The following is a 15,065-nucleotide window of genomic DNA, read 5'->3' as shown; positions in this document are numbered from 1 at the left end:
TTACTGCTTGCATGTACCTACAGTTGTTTTTCCATCTTCTGCCTCAGTCCCTCTTGATGCCCGTGCATGTATCCATGCCCACTGGTCTGAACAACTGAGCTGCTCTTTTCTAACTCAGTGACTCAGCCTCACCCTTGGGAACTGTGAAAGACAGCTGGTAAAACATGGACCTACAGGAGCTGGACAAAACCGTATTAGAATACAAAGACATTAAATTAAAAAAGCCATTAAATTTGGATGTGGGAGAAAGGTCAGCAAAGATAACTTGTTTGGTTGGTAATCACATCAGTTTGATAGGCTATACTGTTAGCTCTTCGGCCTTGTCTCCTCCAACCTTGTGCTTTCTGGAGCTGTGGAAGGAGGAGGTAGCAATGACAGAAGGGTCACTTGCTGTGTTTCTCAAAGAGGTCTGCAAGTGAAGTGAAATTTTTTGTATGTTCTTTAGTGGAAAAGTCTCTCAGCATTTTAATTCATGGATTATGATCTTCTTTGCTGTTTAAAATGAAAATAAAATCTACTAGTGATCACCCACAGTCTAATCTCTTTTTAGGACCTGCAGTGTATTTACTTGTTCTCCAGTGGTATGCCTTGGTTTTGACATTGTTCTCGCTGTAGATTGACAATGGTTCCATATTGAAATGTCATAGTGAATCTTCTGTTTTCTTTTATGTGTTCTATCCACTTTTATTGTGATTAATAAGTTTATACCAGGAGTTATGGTAGAAGTTTACAATGTGAAACTTAGAATTTATCCTTATTTCTTGGAAAAAGCTAGTTCTTCGGTGTATTATTTGTGTTCAGCTGAACTATTTCAAGATGTATGACTTTGTCCAAATAATTAGTAAAAAAAAGGGATTGCTCAATCCTTATCTACATGACATCACTTAAGGCTTTTAATGTAAATTAACAAGAGAAATTATTTTAAGTAGTTTAGTTGAGCTACATTAAACATTTGAGTTTATATTCTCTTTCAGAGTTAGTAGACTGTATTCGTTTGGTTTTATTTTACTGTAAAGTTAAGTTGCATTGAGTGAACTCTATTTAAGTATGAAGAAAATTTCCAAACCGGTTTAGTTAAGTTTGTCAAAAAAAAGAAAATTCAGAAGCACATTTTAGGGAATTTCTATACAAAAGAGGTTTTCTTGAAAGTAGTATGCTTCATTATACTTGTTTTGTACCAACTGGGTCATGGTATTCCTATCCACATAAATATTTACATTTTGTTTTGTGCCAAATTATTACTTTTACAGGCATGTTTACACTGTTGACAGCTATTCTTTGTTTCTTTGTCTTGCTGCAGTACACAGTGGAGGTGAACTGAAAATGTTTACACGGACAGGCCAAAGATTAAAAATCCCCATGCTTTATTTGTGCATGACCATCACAATTCCATCTAATTGTTATTGTTGGAATGTTTGTTTATGTTGTGACACTGGTAATTTTGAAAACTTTGAAAGATGCAAAGTTTAATCTTGATTGAAGCTGCAGCTCAGCTAAGCTTGTGAGCAGGTTTGCAAAGTACTTGCTGCACTTCCTGGATAGCTTTGGTTTGGATTTGTAACACCTGCAGGCTGTCAAGGATGAGATGTGGAAGAAGTAAGGTGCTTTAGAGGGATATATTTTTTGGAATTGCATCTCTACTTTCAGCACGGTTTGTGAGCTTAAGAAACTTCTGTTGTGTTTGTGCTGCAGCTGTAGGAGAACCAGCAACAGAAGTTCAGAATGGCATACGGCACTTTCCTGAATAACATTGTAATCCATCCCAGAACGACAAGGACCAAGCCCCAGTATAGTATTTTTCCCAGTTATTGAGAGATACCAGATTGTTACTGTCTAGCCGCAGTTGCTCATGGTGAGCTGGTCAACATTTGAGCTTAGTTCATTTACAGTTATTCCAACACAGTAGTTCTAGATGTTGTGTGCTCTATCCCTCAGGGTTTATTAATAACTTGGAAAGTGTGTGATTTTATTCCCCCATCTGTTTTCTATGCTATGTCTTTGAGCTCAATGTGCTCCAGAAATTTAATTGACTCTGATGTTCTTATGAAGAAAAACCTTTGGTGACCAGACTGTGTGTGGAATTGGGAAATGAGTATCTTTCCTGACTATAGTGTCTCTCTTATATGTGCAAGGAGCTTTAGTTGAAAAACAGGCAACAAGATTAGGACAGAGGGAATAACTTAGCAGAGGTCAGTATTAATTCCAATAATAAAAAGGCAGTGATGTGCTGTTGAAATGCAATACAGTAAACCTGCTTATGTAGAATTTTACATTGGTGTTTGTTGTGGGTCTCCAAAGAAATGTTATACTTGTGCATCTGTTTTCTTAGTGTGTATTGAAGAAGACTGGAGGGATTGTAATCAATTTTTGAAGTCAACAAAGAGCCTAAATTATGTATCAGGAAAACTTGTGTAAAGACCTGCTGCCTCAACAGGTTTATTTCTTCCCAGTTTTGTTTTATAAAGGTTATGAATCATCTGAGAGAGTTCAAGGGCAGAAATGCCAAATTAAAAATTGGCAGAGACTTCTGTATTTAGTAGGTTTTGGTTCAGTGTTTAGTCACTAGGCTTTTAGTCTGGTAAAGTACCAGCTTAAGTAAGGAACAAAAAGTCTTTGAAATAGAAGTAAATATTGGTACACAACTGTTTTCAGAAAAGGGCAACACTACTAAAGCTGACATGAAACATTCAAGGAAGTTGCAAAAGACAATTTACTATTTCCCCTCTAACACCTGTTACAACTATTTTGTTAACAAAGATGGGTATTGCAACCTTAAGTGTTCTCCATTTGACAGAGCTGACTTAATGAACTTTTTTTTTATTTATTTTTATTATTTATTTTTTTATTTTATTTTATTATTTATTTATTTTTATTTTTTTTATTTGCTTTTGTTCTTTTGTACATCCACTACCTATTTTATTTCCGTAAAATGAACTGTATCTAATATCAGACATTGCTTGCCTGAGCAAGCAAAAGGGCTCTGCTCACTAAAAAGAGCTGTACTTACTTTGTTGGAGTAAAAGTTGAATGTGGAATATATAGTGCAGGTGGGAAATAAATTTCTGAGCTACTGAAGTAGCTTGGTGTTTTCGCTTTATGTTTGAGTTTCTCAGTGTAGTTATCATGGCAGTATCATAGCTGGTTTCAGACTGCTGCACTTGGACTTCATGAGGTTTGTACAGACTCGGCTCTGAAGCCTGTCCAGGTCTGTAGATGGTATCCCTTTCCCTCCATTTTGGTGACAGCAACACAGAGCACGGTGTTGTCGGCAAACTTGCTGCGGGTGCACTCAATCCCACTGTCCCACAGGTTAGGGAAGATGCATATTACCTGTAGGTATCTGCTCTCTCTTCCCCCAGGAAGAGTTATTACAGGTGCAGAGCACAATTGATGCTTACCCTGGTAGAAACGCGTGTGGTCCTGCATGAGGGGGCATCTTTCCTTGAATCTATACACCTCTCATGCTGTCTGTGCTTCCGTCACTTGTACTGGGATCCCTCTTGTCATTTACTGAGGCGTCACTGCCACCGGTATCACATGGGCAGCAGAGACATCAGTGTCATTGTTACCAAATTAGAGCAGCAGAGACCAAAGGAATGTGATAGTAGTCACAGATTAGGAAGCTGGTTGCTCTGTTTGTTCTTAAAGATTGCTTTACATTCAGAAGCAACTTTCAGTTGTACAGTACTTTTCACTAAGATTTCTTTTTTTACAGTGGTTATAGTTTGTAGTAAGTTGAGCACCTACTATTGGAATAGCTGTAGGAAAACACATTATGCTAATGCTGGTTTAGAAGTTGTACTCTATAATTCTTATCTCCAACTTTTCAATTTTTCACTTGTTTTGTCAGCATCACTGACTCTGCTGCCTGATCACTTTATGAACCACACATACGGATTTCATAATACACACCCCTTGCTGTCCTCACTGCCCCTCTTCCTCCTTACCTCCCCCAACGATTTGCAACCACCCCCTTTGGCTGTTCAAGTTAGATAAATACCAGGTAGCTTCATATTTTCTGGAGTTACTATTTTAACTGTAGGCAGCTACATCAGTCTGATTAATTACTGTTCATTCCAATACTGACTTCTTCTGTGATTGAATTAATGTTAAATACATTATATTGTGAATGTGTATGCTTGCTCTCCAGATACTTAAGTATTATACTATGTTTTGGCAGCTATATCTCCTTCTTTAGTATGTTTTTGAAGTACTTTTCAAAGCATTTAGCTCTGCAAACTCACTGTCATTGTATAAAACTGCAGCTCTGGAATGAAAACCAGAAATCCGCCCTCTTGTGGGTAAGTCTGTGTGATGTACCTCAGTCACAGTATCTTATTTAAGTGAGAACTAGGGAATGTTAATTCATTCCCTTTGTGATTCTCATTCTTCAAGCAATTTTTAGAGGGATAGTTTGTGGACTGATAGCTAGCAGAGATTCATATAGTAACTAACAGGAAAAGTAGTTTATTGCAAAATGTGGAAGTTTAAAATTGGCTATGAGACAGATTCTTAACTTTGTAGTTGCACATTTGATGATTTAAAAGAAAATATCCAGTGATCATCTAAGTTATAAATTAGCTAATACATAAATTTACTGGTTTATTTTGAGTGTGCAGCTAAAGAAATCAACTTGTGGTTATATGTATATGATGTTACTCAACATATAAGAAACGGAAACCTCTTTTTAAAGTATTTTTTTGCTAAATAAATATTTCATAATCAAGCCAAATAAAACATAATTGTATTCAAAGTATTCTATTTAATAGAATGAGTTTAAAAAGAAAAACATAGATATCTAATACCATAGCCTTTCTTTAAAATTTAATTTTAATCCACGTAATTTTGTCTGTAATTTTCTTCTTGGAAAATATCACATCAGTCAGATATAAATTATTGTTTTAAATCAAAAAATATAATGTGTCAAAGAATACCCTGGAATATGAGGAATGAAACATTTAAGTGTGTATGGGAAACTTCTGAATCCTGAGATTGGTTCCTTATCTTTGCATTACTACTGAGCCTTTGAATTTATGATATAAACAGATTTTTCCATTTATTTCTAATGTTCTCATGCATGCACATGCTGGGGAATAACTATTATTTTTGTTAAGGAGACAAGACAGTTTTTAAACCAAGGGGAATGTTTCATAAATGCAGAGCTTGTACCCTCATATGATAACCAGTGGTCAGAGTCCTCTCATTGTTTCATTGATAATCAGATGCTGCAATGTCTGAAAAAATACAATTGTGGTTTGTTTCTTTTATTATTTTATTTTTATAGGGTAATATTTTTTTTTGTTTGCTTGAGTTTATTTTCCTTTCTCTGCTTGTAGTCTCTCTTCACTGGATATTCAGTATCTCTTTACTTAAATTGTTCTCAACTTTCATCCTCTCATCCTCCTAATTTCACCCCTGTCCATTCTCTCTGCCAATTTTTAGGTTTGTTTTTCTTTTTTTGGTTAGTATTCTACTCTGGCATTAATCCAGTACTATGGTAAAAAATGCCAAATATGTATAGGGATGAGTTGTAGAGAGGATCCACATGACAAAGCCCTAACCTTCTGCCTCTGAAGGCAATCAGTGTTTTCCGTACTATGGACTGTTTAGTTTCTACTTTAAAAAACAATCAAAACTCCCCAAAGCATTCTACCAAAACTGAACAACTTGCAATATTTGAGATTTAAGATTTTGATAGGAATTTTCTTTGGAATGTTATTTGCAGTAAAGGAGAAAGTAGATAATTGGGGGAAAAAAAAAAAAAAAAAGAGAAGAAGATAGCATACAGAAGTAGCACTTATTAACCATATCATAAACGTTTTTAGTATGACTCTCCTTGTTATCTTGGTTTGGTTTTGCTCTATTATTGTGTATTATGATCATAACTTTTTCTTGTATTATTCTCAAGATGTGCTGCCATTTCACTATTTTCCTTTCACTAGGGGATTCTTTGTATCACTTCCTTTGTATGGTGTGGTTCCTTCCTCCTGAAATGTCTGTTCTTTCTTATAAAAAAGCAGGAGTGTAAATACATAAATACTGAATATACAAGACCTCATATGCATTGCTCCTACTCCAAACTGCTGCACTACAGTCTGATGCATTGCTTAGAAACTTTACAGTGCAGTTCTTTAATTTCCTTAATTCAGCTAATATAACTAACAGCTTCATTTTTATGGTTTAAGGATAAAAATGTTATACAAATGGTAACAGTTACTTAGCAAAGCTGGTAATGGATATTTTACTATTGAAAAAGTTGATTCTTCTGGGCAAATTGTGAGCTGCTACAATTTAGTACTTTTAACTCTTGTAAGATTTGGGGAATGGGGGGTGGGGAACCAAACAAAACCTGTCTGTCTGTCATGCTATTAAGTGTTGCATGCTGTTATGGTGTTTTGTATGAAGCCATTTATGTCATCTTGACCTGACAATTTTTTCCCCCCCCCATATGCTTGAGATTTTAGAATCCTTAAATGAATGAGTTTATTGATGTTCTCATTGGCATCAAATTTGAGTTCTAGTTTTTCACTGAATCTCAGTCTCTGATTCTGGAATTGAATCCCACATTGTTTACCAGTTTATAACAGATGCAGTTTTGCCCTCAATAAAACATATGTAGTATTTGGACCCAGATATTACTATATGGTTTCTTCACATTGTGTTTGTTTTTATAAACTAATCTCATCACTTAATCCTTTCGGTCTCTCTTTCTCTTGTTTGCTCTCCTCTGTTAACTCACTTCATCATGCTTACAAAAACTTCATGATGTCAGAGACAGACTTCTTGAATTGCTGTACTTAGTTCCCAACTGGTGCAGGCAACCACATTCTGTCCCTACTGTAACATCCGTGTGATCCATCTTCGAAGTAATGGTGTTGCTTATCTCTAATGGAAGGCTGTTCCAGAAGGTGGCAGAGTGAGAAGCTCTGCTCTGATTTTCTTCTCGCTTGCATTCACGTGCCCATTTATTGTGTTAGCATTGCTCCCTGGCATTCTTCCTTTGTAACCTTCTTTGGCTGCCCTAGAGAGAGCAACCACATCCCCTCTTGACCTTTGTTTTGTTAGCTAAACAAACCAACCCCTTTTACTCTCCCCTTACAAAGAAAGTTTACTTTTCCCCTGACCATCATAGCTCACTGCACTTGCTCCACTCTCAGGTCTGGATCTTGCCAGTTCAGGTTTCTTATCATGTGTCTGTGGAGAAGGTTTCTAATTTAAGCGTCTGGTTTTGGAGGAATTTTTCCCGTTAAAAATCTATATAACTTATTTATTGTGGCAGTAACAACTGGGAAAGAACTTGAATTAGGAGTGACAGCTTCTATATTAACATCTTTCCCAAATGATAATAAAGGGAGGGTGAACAGACCTTTTTTTTCTTGTTTTTTGTTGTTTCTGTGCTACAGACAAATTTCTGATAACAGTGGCTGGTGATGTGGTCTTAGATTTAATGCACTTTCAGTCAGGAGAGATCATCAGACATGATATTTTTATGGCAAATATAAATTATGTGTGAAAGGTGTTCTTTAATTTCTAACCTTTCAATGAAAACTCAGATTATGAAAGTGTTAGCTCCCATGGTTTTGCTGTTGCAGACTCATTGTGAGATTCTTTTGGAGTATGAAGGGGTTTTTTCTCTCTTAAGAAGTGCTTATTTATGGAACTAGGAAACCACTGAAATTCTGTGTGTATTTCTATTCATTCTGAGTAAAAAACCCTTGAGTATCGAGTAGTACTTGAAACTGCTGTGAGTATTTGAGGGATGTTTTCTTCTGGATTAAAAAACCCTAAACACAGCAACCCACATATAATATATATCTGTATCAGTTTCCTTATTTACGAGGTCACTGTGTCTATATTGTAGTATATTTTTAACTTTTAAAAAAAGTAATTTATTTGAGACTGAGACTGTGGCAGATGAGCAAAGGAAGTCAACTTATTCTTAGTTCTGTTTAACCTCAGCATTGGTATTTTTGTCAAAATTCTGGTCCAACTGGGACACTTTGGAAGGTTAATTTCAGTGGTTTGTGAAAACTTTGAGCAGGAAAAAGACTTATAACATTTTGATTCCTTGTCTTGGAGTCTATATGTGTTTGTAAGCAGTGGTTTCCTATATATTGCCATTAGTGTGGCGTAAGAAAGAATGAGATAAAAGATTACTAACAACATGACAGGGATCTCTTGGTTTACATGTATTTCATATGTCATTCTCAAAAATGTAGGCTTGTAAAGAAGCGTAGGTAAATCATGATTTCAGCATCTTCAGGACATAAGAGAAATGCTTACATAAGAACCCTTTTCACTATCTCCAAAACTCTTGCCTGTTTACAATAGGTAACCACATATATATGAAATTCCTTTAATGTCCTCAGAAAAATCATGTTCATTTCATTATATAATAGGAGATTATATCTGTGATGTTTGTAAGTTTTAGATGTTTTGGAGCTGTTGTTATTTTTTTTTTTTTTTGATCAGTGTGGACTTCCTTACATCTGGGATCTTTATAGTTAGTGAAAACCAAGTGAACAAATTCTTTTTTTCTGAAGTTGAATATAAAATGTACTGGTTTACAGGAAACAAAGGCACTGTTTCAGCTGTGGCTAAACTTTTTTTTTTTTTTTCCCCAGAGGGGTTAATAGAATTTCTGGTACTAGTTTGACCAGGCAGACTTATATAGTAAAGTGATATTTTCAGATCAATTTTGAAATAGCTCCTACTTCTGTAACGTACTAAGATTTTGTATTTGTCTGTTTGTTTGCATTTGATTTTTACATTCGTAAATTACTCCTTTGTTCTTGGTAGTCTCTTTGTGAAAGTACCACCTTCTGCAAAATTGTAAGGTGGATATCACAGCTAATTACTTAAACTGGTTATGCATCAAGTTCTATCCAGTGCATTATGAATAAACAGAAGTTCTGAGCTGACCAAATTTTTTTTTATTATTTTATTACCTTATCCTGCATCTTTCCTTTGGGGAAGGGCTCTGTTTCTGAGACCAGCTTACCTTTTGGTTGCTAAATGCCACTCATTATTTAAAATCTACACTCTTCTACCCACTCTGTAAATAATTTACTAAGTATGCAGCTAAGGGCAGTATGATCTGTTTCATTTATGTTAATGAATGTAAAAGTCATTAAAAAGTACACCGAGAGATTTAACTTGTTCTTTTTGTTCGTTTTTGTTTTTAGTGCTTGGGAGATGGGAAGTAATGATAGCTGGCACCTGAACTAAAATATCTGTGTAGGCACTACTATCCCAGAACTTCAGGATGAATGGGGATATGCCTCATGTTCCCATCACTACTCTTGCAGGGATTGCTAGTCTTACAGACCGTAAGTACTCTTCTTTTTCTTGTCTTTTCTGTGCTGTTTTCCACCTCTTTGGTAAATATCTGCATTTTTAAAATACTGAAAAGATTTTTATTTTAAAAATTCTTAAGAGTTAAATCTGTTTAAAATCAAACTTGGCATTAAAAATGTTAGTTTTGTTACTGCTTGAATTTTAAAAATCTATCCAAATAAAACATGCAAATTTAAACACAAGATGAAATGTAGGTTTAAAAAGCCCTTAAGGAAGCCTGACAAAATATAGGAACTCATTATTTATTTGGAATATCATTCAGTAACTTATCTTGGTACCACACAAATAAAGAAGATACAAATAAAGAAAAACATATAAATAATAAAGTGTTTCTCTAAAACATGTATCCCATCATCTTCACTGAAAAGAGAGGGACACAGGATTGGACTGATGTACAAGTAACCAAAGAGACTTGTGGAATATGCTGAATATACTCGAAACGTAGTTCCTTAGTTTTGAACAGGGTACAAAAAAAAGTTGCTTTAGTTAATAGGTGCAAAGAATGGCTGCTAGAATAGAGATAAGCAGCTGAATCTGTGAGTCTTCCTTCTTAGCTGTTCATCCTACCACAGGGGCACATGAAGTGCATATGCTGACTTAAATATGTCAGGAAGACAAAATGCAAGGAAAAAAAAAGAACTATTTACATTAAAAGCTGATACTGACATAAACCTGAATGATTATAATGTGACCAAATAAATTTCTGGTGAGAAATAAAGAGGAGATTTATCATGACAATCATGAGGTCCTAGAACAATCATTGCAGTACAAGCAGCTGTGACAAAGATGCATCTTGTTATATCAAGTATATAAAGTGTAAGAAAGAATTTATTTCTCAGTTCTCTATCTGAGGATAATTGGACTCAGTGACCCAGGTGCTTCTTCTGAGTTCTTATTTTTATTGTTATGCTGTTGAAAACTGGAGACTTTCCAAGAGACGCTGGAAGTTTATACCCAGCACTTGATTTTAGTTGCCTACAGTAAAAGTGGCAGTTGTGTTGGAGGAAAAAACCCTCTCCGTGTCCTTCTGGGATTCTGGAAGTAAAGTGGAAGATGCTGTTCATGTATTTAGATGTTTATGTGTGTATTGTATTATGTGTGTGTGTAATAACAGCCATCAGGATGCCAATAGTAAGTTTCTGGCTGTGGGCAGGTTTCCAGCATTTTGCTTGTGCAGGTGAGGTTTCTTAACTGGTCCCTGGTCAGACTCAGGTGCTGGAGTCTCTTTAAACACTGAACTGGCATGGACAAGACCAGTTGCCCTAAAAACATGATGCCTAGAGGCAGAAGAGTAGGCTAGCTAGCTACCTAGCTAAATTAACTGTTTTAACCAATATATTTTGCTGATTGTGCTAATTTTTGAAGTTTCAGGCATGTTCAAGATAATCTGATGCTGCAAGTAATGAAAGTTAGCTATTTTAATATATTATACACTTCTATTTGTAATTTTTTTTCCTGAAGTTATTTCTAGTGGTTCAGTTAAAACCTTGATCTCAGAGATGTGATCAGCCTGGGAACTTAGAGTCAGCTTGTTTTCCTGAAGCCATGAAAGTGGCTTTTCTGTGTAGCAGGTTTTTGGTTTCTTCTGGCTTACCCTCTTCTGGATGTGTAGCTCTACCAATGATCTGGTCATGGGTTCTTTTATGGTACACTTGTTATGTATGAGCACTTAAGAATGCCTATGAAAGTACAGTGTGCTTATAATCTCATTGAAATAGTGTTGTCACTGAATCTTTCTACTGAGATTTGTCAGTGAGTTTACTGTCTGAATTGGCATTTCCGCAAACATACTTAGCAACAGTACCAACCTTTCTTGAGAAGATAACTAACATAGGAATAAATACTACAGCAGAACAATAAACTGAGAATTTAGTTAATGATTTTAATTGGTTGTTTGGTGGGTTTGTTGGGCTTTTCTTTATTTTCCCAGACCTTATAAAGTGGGAAAACTAATTAAATATTAAGAACAGAGCAGAAAACTGAAAGTATATCCTCAGTGCACTTAACAGTACTGCACATAACGAGAAGAATTTTGCATTTCTTTTCTTTATCAATGCTTTTGACTCCCAGAGAAAGCTACCATAACATTAAACAGCTTAATATTTTGGAATGTTTAAAGAGTCAAGTGTGGGTGTGTGAGTGGGGATGTGGGTGTGGAGGGATAGGTCAGGGTTTCTTTATGAGGGGGATGTGAGAGTGTGTGTGTGTGTGTTTGTGATTTAAAAAAAAAAAAAAATCTAGACATTTTCCCTGTATTTTAAATGTAATTGTCAGGTTCTCTTTCTGTAATTGTATGTTTGTGTTTCGTGAAATGATTGTGAAGTTCTTCCTGTTTTCTCATAACAGTTTTGAACCAGCTGCCTCTTCCATCACCTTTACCTGCTACAACAACAAAAAGCCTGCTTTTCAATGGACGAATAGCTGAAGAGGTGAACTGCCTTCTGGCTTGCAGGGATGAAAATCTGGTTTCACAGCTTGTCCACAGTCTCAATCAGGTGTCAACAGATCACATGTATGTATTTTGAAACTTCTCCATCAGACTGCTATCCTTATTCCTTGAAATCAAAATTAACTGGATTGAGAAGCATGTTTGTGAGAATCTGAAAGTTAGAGTTTTTTCATCAGGCTTGCAATATAAGGGTCAAAGATGTCAGTCAGACAGAATCTTAATAATTGTCCTTCAGCCCTTACACGTAACTGTGGAGGTTATTTTATGGATCTGATGCTTATTCCCTTCTTGATAGTTAGGAGTGCAGACTTCATGGTGTTGATTGTGCAGTATTAATTTGTGTTCAGCATCAGTTAATAATGCACGTAGACAAATTACATACTCAAAAGGAAACCTATGTCAATTCTGATCAGGTATTGAACTTACATATTTTAAGAATTGAGCTATCAAGTATGGTAATGTGTTCTCTTTTTGTTATTTTTTTTTTTGTTTTCCTCTGGTGTCCTTTGAACTGTTTTGTGTTGACAACCCTGTCTTTTTCCTACATGTTCTAATAAGTTATTTTGTTCCAATGGAGGTATATTTTGAAAGTCCTCAAAGCAAACAATAAATGAAAGCATAGATGCATTTATAGAAAATCCATTACATTTTTTTGTGGTTCAGAGAGAATCCTGTGATCTCAAAGATATGCCAATTTACCCTTTTCAAAATAAAAGATTTTCAAAGCATTGGGTTGAAACCAGAATGTTATACATTCGTGCATACGTTTATTTTCACTCCTAAAATAATTCATTCTTGGTGTTGTGCTGAAGTGTTCTTTTATGAAGAAGATCATGATATAAAAGTGGGCATAAGAAATTTCTCATAATAGTGTGAAACTGAGAGCCACAAATACGTAAATGCTTAGTAGCAGAAAATAACTATGAGGACTAGTAGGAATATTTCCTCTACCGTTCGTTAGAGAGAAAGAGAAAATAAAGACAGGAAGCAATGCTTTGCAGACTTGATTTTTCCTATATTTTAACAGTAAATTGTCTTCTTTCATTTTGGTTTTGGTTTTTTTTTTGGTTTCTTTGTTTTTGTTTTTTTTTTACTTGACTCATAGTTTCTTATAATTTGAAAATGCATTTGCCTCTTTATTTGCTTACTTCCACAATTCCAGAGAGTTGAAAGATAACCTTGGCAGTGATGATCCAGAGGGAGATATACCAGTCTTGCTGCAGGCTATCCTGGCAAGGAATCCTAATGTTTTCAGGGAGAAAAGCATGCAAAACAGATACGGGGTACAAAGCGGTAAGGACTTTTGATTGTTTATTGATTGCATTTTATGTTGTTCTGTAGGTTTAGGGGACTGATACAAACCACAAATATATATGGGGCACAGCAGTTGTATTTATGCCTTGCCTTGTATTTGATAGTGATATCTTAACATCTGTGTACCTTAACATCTTTAAAGAGTGATTGTGTTAGAATAAGAATGGAAATAAAAGCTACCGAGTATTTTTCTAAAAATGTTTCATTTCTCCTCGAAGTTTAATCTCTAGGATATGTGATTAGATTTTATTTTAAAACTATTTTATTTGATTTTTTATGACTAGGTTCATGTATTTGTCTAAGTAAATAATTGAAGTCAGAAGAAAAATGCCTTGATCTTACTGAAAATCTGAATGATTATGATGTATCATTGCGGAGATAGTTCTTAATGATTCTGGAATAAGGAGTAAGGTTGAATGTGCCATACTTAGCAGCTTCTCCCTGCCATTCCTCATCTTAGCGGTCTGTGATGCCCTACAGATTTTATTGTTTGACGGCTAATTCTCTTCTGAGGTGTAGCGAGATATACTGCTGGATAGCAGAAATGAGGGAGAGGGCAAGTTTAGAACAAGAATTGTTGTTAGTTATGATCAAAGAGGGAAGTGTCCTAAGCAGGCACCCTTCACCTCCCGTTCCTCCCCATTGTTGGCATATTTAATTTCAGGTAACACAGCAGCAATATTTGAACTCTTACTCCCTGTCTTTTATGACAATCCCATTGTCAAAACAGTCTTCATACAGTTGAGATTTTTGAGACCATGTTTTGTTGCCGGATTGTCTGAACATACTGAGTCACATCACCATTCGTTGTCATGCTTTTGTACCAGGGCAACGTGTTAATTTTATTTTAACCCTTTTTTATCAGATGACATTCTTGTTGCACACTTACAACTTCTGTCTTTCATCTTATAGTGTGTGAGGGAAGAGGCTTTATTTGTAGTTATCTATTTCAAATTGGGGTACTGTTTAATTTCAGTTTTCATATTACTTTCTTCTCTTGTACCTCTCAACACTTTGACTTTGCCTTTCAGCAGATATGTTGGAAGATCAGCTAAAATGGTTTTATGGCAGTAACATTATTTAGGGTTCAGAAAGGACTGAATGTTCACTTCAAGCTATTTTTCTGAACTTGTGAGTTTGGGGAGATTAAAATCTTACACAACTTTCCATAAACATCAATGACTTCAATGATTTTTTTTTTTGTACAAGAATTCAAATGCACTTGTCCTGTGAAAGGAAAAAACTTTGCTCGTGCACACTTTCAGTAAGAGTGAATATTTGACTGAAAGATCATCTCTTGGTGAGCTGTTCCAGCTTAAGTGTGCATGATGCTGTAATACAGTTCAGTTATACAAGGATTTTTGTGTGACCTTAAGCTGTGTTTTTGTGAAGTGCATTCTTTGTCATATTGATAGGAATGCTAAAATGGATTTTTACATTTCATTTTTTTCAAAAAAAAATTGTGGTAGGACTGGGAGTATATGTAAGGAATCTCACTCTAGTAATGTTGCTGACAGGATGATGTTTTCTCAAACCTGAATATTGCCAACATTCAGAATAAGGTTGCATTTAAGGAAGGTCCTAAATATTTAAAGTGCAGAAATGCACAGTGGAGCCGTAAATCTGCAGCTTAGTGATATAACAACAATGTGAAAAATGTGTAAAAAGATATTGCAGTGCTAGTGATAAATTTCAGGCTACTTTCAAGCTATTTTAAATTTAGGAAGGAGAACATAAATAGTTATATTTTTAAAGCATTATAAAAAGAACACTCTGTACTTTAAGCACAAAATTGAAACTTTGTCTGTATAGTTTCTGCTCATGTGGGTACTCTGTCAGCTTTCTGTTAGGAATTGAGTTTCATCTTCACTTGTCTCTATGCGAGGTAACCAGTGTCAAATTTAAGCAAATTTTGTAGGACTTGTGCAGTCCTTGTCTGTACTCA

The 15,065-nt window shown here is 35.4% G+C and overlaps 1 protein-coding gene across 5 annotated transcripts in view; it reads left to right on the top strand.

Moving 5' to 3' along the window:
* The window catches only part of NIPBL (NIPBL, cohesin loading factor), a 154,887-nt gene that overhangs the window by 54,924 nt on the left and 84,898 nt on the right, over positions 1–15,065 (top strand). For all 5 annotated transcript variants that reach the window (XM_027878714.1, XM_027878719.1, XM_027878715.1 and 2 more), the window contains 3 exons: positions 9,186–9,329; positions 11,704–11,869; positions 12,969–13,099. In XM_027878714.1, coding sequence (XP_027734515.1) covers positions 9,266–9,329; positions 11,704–11,869; positions 12,969–13,099 — 361 coding nt within the window. In that variant the 5' untranslated portion in view covers positions 9,186–9,265. The remainder of the gene's footprint in view (positions 1–9,185; positions 9,330–11,703; positions 11,870–12,968; positions 13,100–15,065) is intronic.

Source organism: Empidonax traillii, unplaced genomic scaffold, assembly GCF_003031625.1.
Source record: "Empidonax traillii isolate 1590-97213 ecotype Southwest subspecies unplaced genomic scaffold, ASM303162v1 scaffold44:size1908036, whole genome shotgun sequence".
Lineage (NCBI taxonomy): Eukaryota > Metazoa > Chordata > Aves > Passeriformes > Tyrannidae > Empidonax > Empidonax traillii.
Note: the sequence above shows the minus strand (reverse complement) of the source record. Positions and strands in the feature narration are given on the sequence as shown.